This window comes from Lytechinus variegatus, chromosome 3 (genome assembly GCF_018143015.1).
Source record: "Lytechinus variegatus isolate NC3 chromosome 3, Lvar_3.0, whole genome shotgun sequence".
In the NCBI taxonomy this organism is placed as follows: domain Eukaryota; kingdom Metazoa; phylum Echinodermata; class Echinoidea; order Temnopleuroida; family Toxopneustidae; genus Lytechinus; species Lytechinus variegatus.
The window spans coordinates 52,165,735-52,179,538 of record NC_054742.1 but is presented as its reverse complement, the minus strand read 5'-3'; the positions used below and the strand labels follow the sequence as shown (position 1 = coordinate 52,179,538).

General features: G+C 35.8%; 1 protein-coding gene across 1 annotated transcript in view; it reads left to right on the top strand.

Annotated features, from left to right (window-relative positions):
* LOC121411318 (rho guanine nucleotide exchange factor 3-like) overlaps window positions 1–13,804 on the top strand; it is a 52,140-nt gene that overhangs the window by 35,368 nt on the left and 2,968 nt on the right. The window contains exons 8-14 of the mRNA XM_041603980.1: window positions 6,438–6,602; window positions 7,094–7,253; window positions 9,277–9,353; window positions 9,749–9,838; window positions 10,441–10,611; window positions 10,830–11,000; window positions 11,320–11,506. Of these exons, the coding sequence (XP_041459914.1) occupies window positions 6,438–6,602; window positions 7,094–7,253; window positions 9,277–9,353; window positions 9,749–9,838; window positions 10,441–10,611; window positions 10,830–11,000; window positions 11,320–11,506 (1,021 nt within the window). The remainder of the gene's footprint in view (window positions 1–6,437; window positions 6,603–7,093; window positions 7,254–9,276; window positions 9,354–9,748; window positions 9,839–10,440; window positions 10,612–10,829; window positions 11,001–11,319; window positions 11,507–13,804) is intronic.

The following is a 13,804-nucleotide window of genomic DNA, read 5'->3' as shown; positions in this document are numbered from 1 at the left end:
AATATAACCGAGGAACGAAGAGGAGCTATTTGTTTTGTTCAGGAATGTCAAGAGTGGGATATTATTTCATTAGCTATCGTCCATCCATTTTCTCAGTGCTCATCGCAGTAGGGAGTTTTGTGCTAAAGGAAAAACTATATTTAGAGAGGTTCAGTCTGAACCATGCCAAGTGGTCCAAATGTCCAGCAGGGATAGGCCGTTCTCATAATACTTCTAAAACTACTTTACTGGAAACCGATTCAGGAAACCACTTTGGAAGATGGCTTTGCTAGCGTTCCCACTTGATCACACGAAAGTGGTTTTCAAAATCACTTCACGTAAAGCGCTCTTGTTGCTATAGAAACGCTCTCAGTGGGGTGACACGTTTTGCGCGAAATTTGAAACCGCAGCATAGGCATTCTACACCTGTCATGTGGAGGAGCGGGCTCAAAATGTGCGAAGATCACTTCCCAAAGAACGGTTGTGTTCTCACTTATGCTAAAACCAGTTTAACGAGGCAAAGCGATCTTGAAAACTACATTGTACATCGCGAGGTGGTTTTCCAAACTGGTTTGGAAGATCGCTTCAATGACCGCTTTGACCGTTCTCACTACGCTTTTAACTAGGTTCCACTACACTAGTTTCCACTTAACTAGTTTTAGGAACGTAGTGAGAACAGCCTCTTACTCTGAAATTTTCAGGATATTACATTTTAGGTCACAAATTGTAGATCAAAAATTTGTCTCGAATTGTGAGTGCATTTGGCATTTGAGTGCTGTAGATGTAGAGAAAGTCTCTTATCTAGAAAATCACAAAGGATAACATAGAATAACATGGAATAACAAACAGTCCTTTTCAGGACTACATACATGGTGTTTACTGTTAAAAAAACCTCCAATAGGATATTTTTGTAGCCACTACAATGCAATGCATCCTTCAATCATCAAATTCAGGATTTGCCAGCAGAAAACAAAGTTGTTTGTGTTTTCTTGATTTTGTATTCATCCCTGTCTATATTTCAAGCATTTGGCATAATTTTCTTTTTGTGGATATTTTGCTACATGTACCTCTTCCTCTACAACTTTGCAGATTCTGATAAAAATGCATGGATTTTGAGTAAAGTGCAGCATTTTTGTATTTTTGTCTCACCTGCGAAGCAAAGTGAGACTAGGCGCTGCTTTTCCGACGGCGACGGCGGCGGCGGCGTCAACATCAAATCTTAACCTGAGGTTAAGTTTTTGAAATGACGTCATAACTTAGAAAGTATATGGACCTAGTTAATAAAACTTGGCCATAAGGTTAATCAAGTATTACTGAACATCCTATTAGAGTTTCATGTCACATGACCAAGGTCAAAGGTCATTTAGGGTCAATGAACTTAGACCATGTTGGAGGAATCAACATCGAAATCTTAACCTGAGGTTAAGTTTTTGAAATGTCATCATAACTTAGAAAATATATGGACCTAATTCATGAAACTTGGACATTAGGTTAATCAAGTATCACTGAACATCCTACATGAGTTTCACGTCACATGACCAAGGTCAAAGGTCATTTAGGGTCAATGAACTTTGGCCGAATTGGGGATATCTGTTGAATTCCCATCATAACTTTGAAAGTTTATGGATCTGATTCATGAAACTTGGACACAATAGTAATCAAGCATCACTGAAAATTTTGTGCAAGTTTCAGGTCTCATGATTAAGGTCAAAGGTCATAGGGTCAATGAACTTTTGCCGAATCGGGGGTATCTGTTGAATTACCATCATAACTTTGAAAGTTTATTGGTCTAGTTCATTAAACTTAGACATTAGAGTAATCAAGTATCACTGAACATCCTGTGCGCGTTTCAGGTCACATGAACAAGGTCAAAGGTCAATGAACTTTGGCCGAATTGGGTGTATCTGTTGAATTACCATCATAACTTTGAAAGTTTATGGATCTGATTCATGAAACTTGTACATAAGAGTAATCAGGTATCACTGAATATCCTGTTCGAGTTTCAGGTCACATGATCAAGGTCAAAGGTCATGTAAGGTCATTGAACTTTGGCCATGTTGGGGTTTTTTGTTGAATAACCATCATATCTCTGTAAGTTTATTGGTCTAGTTCATAAAAAGTGGACATAAGAGTAACCATGTATCACTGAACATCTTGTGCGAGTTAGAGTAGTATTCAAAGTCAGCACTGCTGCTATATTGAACCGCGTGATGCAGGTGAGACGGCCAGAGGCATTCCACTTGTTGACAATTTTGATGGAGATGTCAAAATTAAAGGATTTTAAAACAATTTTTTGCATATATTTTTTTATACATAAATGAAAGCTCTGCTGACTTAAGAAGGAATTTTATTAGCACCAAGTGTGAATACTTTTTTCCATCTATAATACATGTACATTCCTGAACTAAATTGGAAAATTTGTTAAAAACTACACTGTACATGTACATTGGTTTTGGCAGAAAAATGGGAATTTTCACTCGTTTCAGTCTTGATTATGTCATTCTACTTAATTGTGAATTTAACAAACTTGATTTACAAAACATGATCTCATTACTCTGTACTGGGGTTTTTTGCAATGTAACTGTGCATAGTTTGATGAAAATGGCATGGGTCTCATTTAACTTTGGTACGTCTGTAACCTGCAATGTGTGCGTAGTCCAACATGAGTGGCATGGAAGGTGTGTTTCACTTCCCTGGTCAAATCTAGGTAGTATCCCTCAATGACCATGGTATTAATCATTCGTCAGACAGACAGACTCCAAGACAAAAACCCCACCCTGTCTTTAATTATGCAAGTAAGCTAACGCCTCTCTACTCATCGATTCACTTCATGACTGATGAGAACATTGATATCTCTGGCTTCCTGCTGCCATCTTTCAGGTATTTTTGTCTGTGTGCTTACTACAGCATTGTTGAGGAGTTTGACGCCAAGTTGTAAGTTGCTAAGGCAAACCTTTGAGCGTTTTTTTTTTGCAGCTTTAACTTTTAAGGATTGTACTTATAACTTTTATGATGCTATTATTGTCAGCTATGTTGTAATTGACCTTCCATATGTAAGTTTTCCAAGTAATTAGTAGATGCTTTTTGTCATGATGCAAGTCATACAACACACATATTTTTAGACAGTCGTAATGCCTTGGATCTCACTGAAAATTGTTCTCCTGCTTCTACAGTCCTGCTTTAGATCAGAAATAGGTATCCAATTAAAAAAAATATATATATGTGGTGAAGAACTACAAGACTCCCATCTTTCTTTTCACATGTAATTCTTTTATCCCGTCTTTGTTCTTGCAATAAAATATAAATAGAGAACTGTGAGAGGGATCGACTTAAAATTGGTCCAAGTATTTACAAACGATTGACAATGATCTGGTCACTTTGGAGTATCAAGGTCAAAGGTCACAAAGTTCATGACATACATTTAAATATTTTGTTACTTTTTATAAAGTGAGGAATTGATTTGAGGGATCAATTTCAAACTTGGTTCATCTATAGCCTATATAGTCGAAGGATAAATATCATATTAGGGTGGGGGTCTCAAGTTATTGGAATTTTAAGTTTTTGATTTTTGATGTCATATACAAGCAGCTGCCCATATGTTGTGAGATATAAATGGATACATTTAATTTTTTCAATGGTTCCTGATGACTGAAAATTTTCTCCTTCAGGAATCGGTGTGATAATGACAATACAGAAGATACAATAAACCCCATTTTATTTTTTTAGAAAATGACATTTCATTGGGTTTTTTTTTCATTCACTATAGGCTTACATGGGAAGCTGCTCACATATGACTTCACAAATCAAAAAAATTAAAATAACTTTTTAAATACTTGACATGACATTTAATTTTTTTTTCATGTACTCATTTACTGTTATGAGCCTCACATTCATAAGGAATTTGAGATATTTAGAAAATGCCATAAGTACGGACGTTGTTTTTGTGTTTGTTTATTTTAAGAAATAATCAGACAGGTCTCTATTGTTTGATTTAGCATAGTGGTGTAATAGAGTGTATGATGATAGAGGGAATAGTGGCTAATCTTCTTTAAAGAATAATCAAATCAAATTAGGGGATTAGATTGATACACAAAGTCTCCAAATAGTCAAATATTGGTTTTTCCGCTCCACCCCGGTGCAGAAACACTGGAATCACATGTATGTTAGGAATTTCAAAAATCCTTTGTTTGTGCCTGGGATGTGCAAATAGTTCTCTTTCAAAGAAGAAAATCAATCTGTAAACCATGGGTGAACTCCCAAATGAGGTATTTTTATTCGCACATGTCATGCATTTGCTGTACATAAATGTAAAAAAAAAGTTCTGCAAAATAAAGCACAAGTTTCCATCTCTTAATCTTAGATTTTCCCTTCCCATACTATTTTCCTCTTATTTTAAATTTATTTGTTTATCTGTTTATTCACATTTTTTTGCTTTTTCATTAAAGAAAATTAGTCTAGTTCTGATCATATTGAGCATGGGCTTATATTATATAAAAAAGAAACCCTGACTGTAGTTTTAATTCTTGCATTTTCTATTTTACTCATTTACTCTTGCATTTTCTATTTTACTCTATTTACTCTTGCATTTTCTATTTTCCCTATACTATTAATAAATAATAGCCTATTATTGTCTTCGACTGACCTCATAAACAAATTTGAAGGCTGCCTTCATTGCCTTGTATATTCATCACTGTACATATTTATATCATATTAGAAATATTTATTGTGTTTACTTTAAAGAAAATATGTACAGTGTAGGCCTATGCCTAATAATCATTAAAAATATTTACAAACTATAAAAAATTCATTCTTCATAATCATGTAAAATGAACAATGTGATCTATGAATAATTTTGGTGATAAAGAATTGGTACCCCCCCCCTTGAATAATAATAATAATGATAAATCAGCACCCTAACTGCCATTTCGTTTTTTCTTGGGGGAGGGTATGAAACCATTTCAAAAGAAATGAATGTGAGGAGAATTTAAAAATAAGTGTACATGATTGATTCTTAACAGGCTAATTCGATGGCTACTATATACGTGTATGATACACTTAAGTTGAAAGAAATTATAAAAAATGAACCCCTTGCTTATTAAAGAAAAAACAACAACAACATGCAGTAATATTAGAATCCTCTGCATTTCATCTTCTGAAATAGATTGTCCCTCAACCTATTTTCCATTCATACACCCCCGCATCTATAATGAACACAGTCCAGCATAGTTTCCACCATAGATTCCACCAATCACAGTACAAGGATGTGAGGCTGGCTTCTCACACTGTGCTACTACAGTGCAGTGCAGGGATTCTCCCTCCATCAGTCCACTGCGCTCTGACTTTGTAGAAGTAGAAATTCAATCAGGAAACTGGGAATACCGTTTCTGTCATAAACTGTGCTGTCTGTCATCAACCAGGCGTAGTTGTCAACAACCTGCCTGTGTGATAGGTAGTCGTGCAAAGTTTCTTTGTCAGTTGTTGAAGTGAGGAGTCTACCAAAGCAATTATACACACTCAGGGATTATTTATAAGGATTTTTTTTGCCAGTATTCATAACTTGTCTTCAGTTGTATTCATGATGGCACCACTCTTTCTTCTTGCCGAGGTATGTTGAATGTGATGTTCTATGATGTTTGAAACCATCAACACCTGGATCCGGATGGTCTGTGTATCATTTTCAAAGGAGAGATAGAATTCATTAATGATAGTTAAATGCATCACCAATATTTTTCTTTTCAAGATGCTGCCAATACGGGCCTATGTATATTTATTGATGTTCTGAAGTTAAGTTATAGATATGCCTACCAATTTTTCTATTATTAATGACTGTGGAAAATGTATGATTCTGAATTGTTGATAGTATTATCTCCATACATGTAAAATTGTGATCCACAGGGCAGTGACTGATATGACAAGGATTTTATTTGGCACTTAATATTGCAAGTCAAACATGCCCAAAACATTTAGGGCTTTTTGTCTGATATATATCCTATGGTGTATTATTTTTTAAGTTGAATTGATCAGTTACATAATTACTTTAAAAATTGGACATCACATTAATAAACTCTTCAGGACATTTTTTCTTTCCACTGTTTGCAATTGTCTTCTTAAAATAACAGAGCGTCGATGAATGCACATGAGAACTGAAGATACACAACTCATACTGTTTTAATGAAGATTTTTGTATATATACTCCTTTTTTATCTCACATTTTGCTTGTACCTTTGTTTTATTTTATTTCTGGCTCATTTGTCATCTAAGCTCTACTCATTCTCAGACAGCATTGAATTATTAAACACGTGATGCCTAGAGCTGTCATTATTCCATCCTTAACTTAGAAAATCAAGGATACATAGGCACACTATTCATGCTCATATAGACAGATCCTGTCAAAGTCACTTAGCCACGTGGCGATATTGTCACGTTGTCATGGGACTCTTGTTGTTTGTATGTTTCAGCGCTCCATGAGCTTAAAAGGTAGCCACGGAGGAGCGGTCAGTATCAAACCATACTGTAAGCCCCCAGCCACACCAACCAAACGACGGGACAGCAAACTCTGGTCAGAGACGGTCCAGGGCAATATCAATGAGGCTCTCACCAAGATTGAGATCAAGAGACAAGAGGTGGGTCTCTTCACACTCTTATCACAATATATCACAACATGAAAATTGGGCCATTCCATAAAATGATCAACCTTTTTTGTACGTCCGACCCCCATTTTTCTCAAGTCTTACTTCACTTCATAAACTGACCTAGTCATGGTCATTTGATGAGAACATTACAGACTGTCAAAGAACAAGAAATCAGAGCCAGAAAATTTCATGAAGGTCCCCCATATATGGGGTCAGATGTAAAAATTTTATGGCATTGCCCAATTTTTAAAAGAATGATTTACCATCTCGTTGGTGCAATAATGTATTGCCTGATATTTCAAAACTTACACATACAAAATCAGGAAAAGAGGTATCTCACTACGTGAAGTACTGTTACTTAATAAAAACCTTCATTTAATTATTCTGATAAAGACTTACTTGTACTAAAATAAAGGGGGGATTCGATGATTGTTTATGAACAATGCAAGATATTGATGTCTTTCCCCCTTTTCTCTGTGCAGGCCATATTTGAGCTGTTACAGGGTGAGGTGGACCTGGTGGACGATCTCTACCTTGTAATGAAGACATACAGAGATGCTATGAGATCCCTTCAGATCCTTACTGATCAAGATCTTAACATCATCTTTGGTTCTCTTGATGAACTACGCATGATACATGAAGGTAAGAAATTCATCATGTTTAACTAATTGGGTACTTCATGAAAAAAAATATGGAGAAAGTTGGAGTCGTTTTTCACTTCCCTCTCTTAATGGGCTTAACATTGGTAAATACCGTTACAACTGTGGGAGTTCTGTCTCTCAACTTTTCTTAAAATAAGCAATTATTATTCTTGTCTGACTGCATTTTGCAATTAGATGTAAGTCCAGGTATTCACAAAAAAGTTTTTAGACAGTATGGTTGCTAAGAAGTTAGTTATCGACTTCACCTTTGTTGTTAGTTTTCCAGTTCATGCTTCATTTGAAACAGTGAATAGAATTTTAACTTGCCAATTATTTATGTGTGTTTTGGGTTATGAATTGAAGTAACTCAAGCAAACCACACTAATATGTGGGCAGTGTGAATTACGAGTGTAATTATTGTGGGTGTGCAAAGTGGTTTGTTACGTTTGATTACTGTAAATAAATTTGTTTGGTTGCCATAGAAATATTCCATTCTTTCCACTCATTAATAGGATGTTTAGATATTATAATGATGAAAATATGCATGAAGAATCTGTGTGGTTTGAGATATATTTTTAGAACAGTGTTTACTGAATCACACACAAACTAGTAAATAACAGGAAGAAATAAACAGTATGGGTATCACTTCCGCTCTTCGTGGTCGATATCACTGCCACTATGTTCGTGATTCTCACAAAAAACGACATTGAAGTTTCCTGTGTATTTTTTAGCAGGAAGGAAATGAAGTTGTATTTTACTCTCTCTCTCTCTGAATGGTCCAGGGTTTCTTTTTTTTTGCATGCAACATAGGATTACATGACGTGGGAGGCTAGACCTTTCATGTTGACTCAAACTTTCCGGATAAAATTTCATGTCACTTTTTTGTTAAGCAGTGCATGATGGAATTTCAATAGAATAATTGTTTTCAGTGGCATTTTTCCAAGATGCTTTTTCTTCTTCTTTTGAAAAGTTATTGATTGATGTTCAATGTGACAAATGATTTAATGACTGTCTAAAAGTGATAGAAGCTATAACAGATTAACACCAATTTGAAACTGAAAAAAGGCAATCCCCACACTAATATAAGAAATCAATGTGTACCTTTAAGTTCTAAATTTATGTTTACATGTCTTTTACCCTTGTATTCTTAGTGACATTTTTAAGAATATGCCATAAGAAAATATAAAATAAATAAGCTAATATTTAAAAAGGTTTCCATGCCCCTTATCAAATGCTTAATATGGAAGATAGAAAGGTGGATATTTTATTGATTGATAATTTAAAAGAGAAAAATGTTAACATGATAGACTTATATATATATATCATTACATTATTCATGTTTTGTGATGTGCTACTGATTTTGAAAAAAAAGGCACTATATTTTCTCACATTTTTCTGTAAACTTTCCTGATGAGTCATTGTCATATTGTAATATACATGCTTATCAAACTTGTATATTTAAATGCCAGTTATTTCAGCTTATATTAACAAGCAATTCCTATTTAATTCAGTAGTATTGTGTATAGGAGGAAACCTTGTTATGCAATGCTCATTTCCACATTTTTTTTATAAATACTATGATGCTGTAAAACTCATTAAAGATCACAAGAAAAGCAAAGAAAAATCCTATCGAATTAAAAAATAAACAGATTAGACTTTCTATGTAGCTTCCAAGTAGAATTATTGATGGCGAAGCCCAAAGGGAACCTTATAGCAGTTCCTGCATGGTATTGCTTACGTTTGGGCCCAGCATTGCTTGGTTTTTAATTGCATCTTCTGTCTTCAGCCAAAGGTGCCACTCAATTCCTAATCAGTGTGACATCCACCAAGGATCATTACTGCCTAGAAGTCTGCTTACTTTCTCTGGTCATTAATTAACGTTCTTCTATATCGATTAATCATTAGCAGTTCTAGGAACAATTTTCATCGTGTTGTGAAACATGAGAAAGCAAGGCTTAAGAGTTGGAAGCAACATATGTCAGGCTGATGATTTTTTTTTTGTTCTCTTTTCCTTTTCTTTGTAGAGTTTATGTGCGATCTTCAAAAACAGAGGGGTAAGAATGGTGCGACAGAAGAAGTTGGCCAGGTGTTGTTGAAGTGGGTAAGTGTCACTGCTTTATCCTCTTTATTAAGGGAATCATTCCATTATCTAATAGTGTTCCTACATATCTCTCAAAAACCAAAAATTATTGATTATATAATATGTGTGGGTATAGGATTTATCCCGATTGTGTTAAGTATAAGAGATATATGATATTGAGCTCACATCCTCATTTAGACACCATCAAACATGGATGCTAATTTTCTTTCTTCACAACACCTTGGTATATACCTGTGTGATTGTGAAACTGGGGCAAAGTATCCCCATTACCATAGGTAATACTGATTTAAAAAAAGAACATGGAAAGTGAACTTCCATTGTGATGCTTGAAAAACATGCTTTTGTTCATTTCCATTCCAAACATAATTTTCTTGTTTATTATTCGATATTTGCAGTTGCCCATGGTAACAGAAGTGTATGTGACGTACTGTACAAACCAACTTGCAGCTAAAAACTTACTGGATGAAAAGAAACAGGACTCCAAGGTATGTTATCGCATGCGTTGTTTCATTTCCACTTTTTGAAAAGTATTGTTAAATGTCCCTCTTGTTTACATGATTTAACTACTTGTTATTACTGTAACTACTGCAATCACCGTTTCAATACCTTAAATATTTTAGGTAAGTATTCCATTCTGTATATCTATCTTAATTGCACTGTCTTCCTTTCTCTGTCTCCCCTCTATTTCTAATGATTCCAATTGCCTTTAACAGCAGGAATTGCAGGCTTTAAATAGACTGGAATTGACTATGTACTGTGCATCTAGACTTAATTACAGCTCATCTTAATGCCAAAGATGATCGCGTTCATTCCTTGTCTGAAGAGTTTCCGCATTCCCTCTCTTTCCTAATTACCATAGTAGGGCCACTTCGAGGTGCCTCATGTGGTTATTACTAATTGTATCGAATGGCTCATTTATTTGGGATCTCATTAATTTCTCTCTTTCTCTTCCTGTATTTCTTTGCTCCGTCTTTCACTGTATCTATCTCTGATTCTTCTTTGCTTCCTTCTGTCCATTCTTTCTCTCACCATCTTTTCCATCCCTTCATCTTTCTTTCTTCTGTCTTTTTTTCCATGCCACCATCAGGTAAATGACTTTCTGGAGAGGTGCATTGAATCTCCATTCAGCCGGAAATTGGACCTTTGGAATTTCCTTGATGTCCCTCGCAGTCGACTTGTGAAATACCCTCTCCTCTTTAAGAATATCCTCAAAGTTACACCCTCGGACCACAAGGACAAGATCAATATCACTCAAGCGGTAAGACAATCAAATTTAAGATTCTTTCTAAAAGAACTTCTGTTACATTGCTCTCAAAGTATCTTTTCTATGGGACATCAAACAAGATTGCACTTTTATTAGTTTGCTTGTAGATTTTTAAGAAGTAATGAATATCCATTCTTTGTGAATTGTTGAACTCACCATTTGACCACTGTGGAGACTCATTGTCAATGCATTATGAACATTGCTCTCTGCAGATCAAACTGTGTAAGGAAATCATCACTGAGGTAGACAGGAGAACAGGAGAGACCAAATGCAAGAACTACATCGACATGTTTGATTATTTGGACGAGAGACAACGAAACCACCTCATCGCATACCAGAAGGTCCTTCTCTGTGGGGGTGTCCTCAAGAGCAGCAAAGGAACGGTGAGTTGATTTCTATTGCCCTTTTACAATAAGATAATGCAAAATTATTTGTGACTGAGAAAGAGGCAAGCATCTGACTTGACTTTGGCAGTTAACATGGTTAAATATTATACCTTGATATTCACATGTTGATATTTCACTTGAACTCTTCATTCATGGTCATTGTATACATTTCTTAAACCAATAAAAAAAATGTATTATTACAAATGAGGCTATGAATTACACTCAAGCCATTTGAGATTTCTTGTGTGGGATTATGAAATAGTGATTCTGATTTCTTACTTCAGTGGTGTCTTTTTAACCCCCTCTCTTCATGCAGAAACTTCATGTATTCCTATTCGAAGACATCCTGGTGGTGACGAGACAAACCACGAGAAACAACCGTAAGTGTTACCAGGTGTACAGGCAGCCTATCCCCGTCAGGACCATGGCGCTGGAGGACATACCAGAGGGAGAGGTCAAGAGGTCAGGTTCCTTTAGGGGAGCACTATCACATGGGCCTTCAGGTAAGGGATTCAAGCCTTGCTCTCTACTCTGGATTCAGTACTCTACTTTGAACTTGATCTGACATTAATCTCTCCATGCCATCATGTTTTACTTTTTGATATCCCCCCCCATTTATATAGATTTATTTCAAAAAGTCTCTCCATGCCTTCATTTTTCGCTTTGTTTTGACCCCCCCCCCCTTTATATATTAATATGATTTCTCAAAGTATCCTTTCTTATTATGTTATGAAAATTAAAAAAAAGAAAAAAAAAACGAGTGGAGATCATTAATGTCAGAAAAACAAGTCCCTTCAATTCAGGGTTAATAACCTACATCATGTGAAAGAACAAATTTTATTCATATGTTTTATGCACTTGTCTTATTATTGGTTGATATGTTTTGACGAAAGTTGTTTGGTAAGAATTCAATTTATGTGAGAGGGAACAGAGAGGTTCGAGAAGTTATGCGGAATGCTTGAGGCACATGGCTAGATACACCTTTGATACGAAACAATAAGCAAGTTGATAAAATACATCTTATGTACAGTATGAAGAATGCATGAAATGTCACCTTTCGCATTTGGGGCTACTCTCCTATCCCTGATACGTGTTGTTAGCCAGGTTAGAAAGTGTGGAAAAACATGCGTGGCGATGCGAGTGTGTTATATGCGTCTTGCCTGGATTGTTTGTGCTTAGTCACTCTTGGAGCTTTAGAGTAGGGTACGATTGGGTTACTTGCAGGCAGATTGCATTCCCTAATTGCTATTAATTACGAGTTGCACACCCTGTTATTAGTTCCCTCACACTATCAAGTCATCTGGCAGGGATTAGGGAGTGAAACAAATCCCAGGGGTACTGTTTAGGTTTATAAATACATATTTCAACCGCTTTCATTGATAGCGCTGCACAGCTATTCCAAGGGCAACCCCCCTTGCAAGTCGAGGCGTTGCCTTCTCTTTCTCTTGCACTCTCTCTGTCTGTCTCTCTCCCTCCCACTCCACTTATCCCCCATTTCCTGTCCTACCCTAATCAAACGACCGGAGAAACGTGTCCAAGTTTGTAACATGGGTTGTACTGCTTAATGTCCAGGGGCTCTTTCTCTTCCCTTGATTCCCCTCACCCTGACTAACCTTCCTCCTGAGCCTACCCTAATCCTAATTAGACTGACCCCCTCCCAATCCTAGCTTTAGCAAGGTAATGAGCCATGGAGGATTTCAACCATGCATGCAACAAGACTTTCATACCCAATTAAGAGCAGCTCACTCACAAAGAATCTTGTTTTAAGTCTTTTTTTTTAGAAGTGATTTCATAATTTAATTAATCTAGATTATATAAACCTGTCTTTATGAAGGTCACCAACATGTTGTTTATTGCTACAGTGGTACCTCATGACATGCTGTATACCGGTAATGTGAAAAGGAGAAATGAAAACGAAGAATTCTTTTCAAATTATTCACACAGTGAACACTAAGAAATGCAATAAGACATAAATATGTCAAATATATATATCTTTCATTTAACTATTTTCTATAAACTCCCATTGTGATAATTTTTTGTAGTGTAAACTAAACCTAGCCTCAAGCCCTTACACTTCAAATCGCTCCCTTGGTCAGGTAGATCTTGACCTGAAATCATCCATCCTTATTCAAATATCTTGATTCTGTAAGAATTGAAACCTACGTGGGGGACTGCTCAATGTGAAATACAGCCTGAGGGATGAAAGTATATCTGCACAGATCATGATTGCTTCTCTGCTTTTTGCATGAACTAAACTCGTGTTGCAAACAAAAATAGGTTTTTTGTCACGTAGACATCGATTCACACTGTCCACAATATGTATCACAGCTGATTTTTCCACACTTATTTTTTTTAAGAATTTACTTTAAGCACTTCTTCCTCACCACTTCCCCCCCTCTCTATCTCTCTCTCTCTCTCTCTTTCTTTCACTCTTTCTATTCTTATTTTTCATATTGAGGGTGACTTGTTTACCATCTAAGCACATATTCCCCCATCTATTCTACAAGATCCAAGATGAATATCTTAATTTTTTACTTATAACCTATACTTTTATTACTTGATTTACTTTTTTTGCTATTTATGGAAGCAATAATACTAATGCTGAGTATAGTTAACAGGGTGGGAGGTGATTCAGTGGGTGTTTTGACATGTATGCATGTCCTCAAGTTACCTCTGTTGATTCTAGTATCAAATTACTCCTTCCTGAAATTACTGTTTGGGATGATATTTTTTCTCTCAGCTGGGAATTGATACTTTGCGTGACCATGAAACCTTTTCTTCATTTCTTTTTTTACTTTACT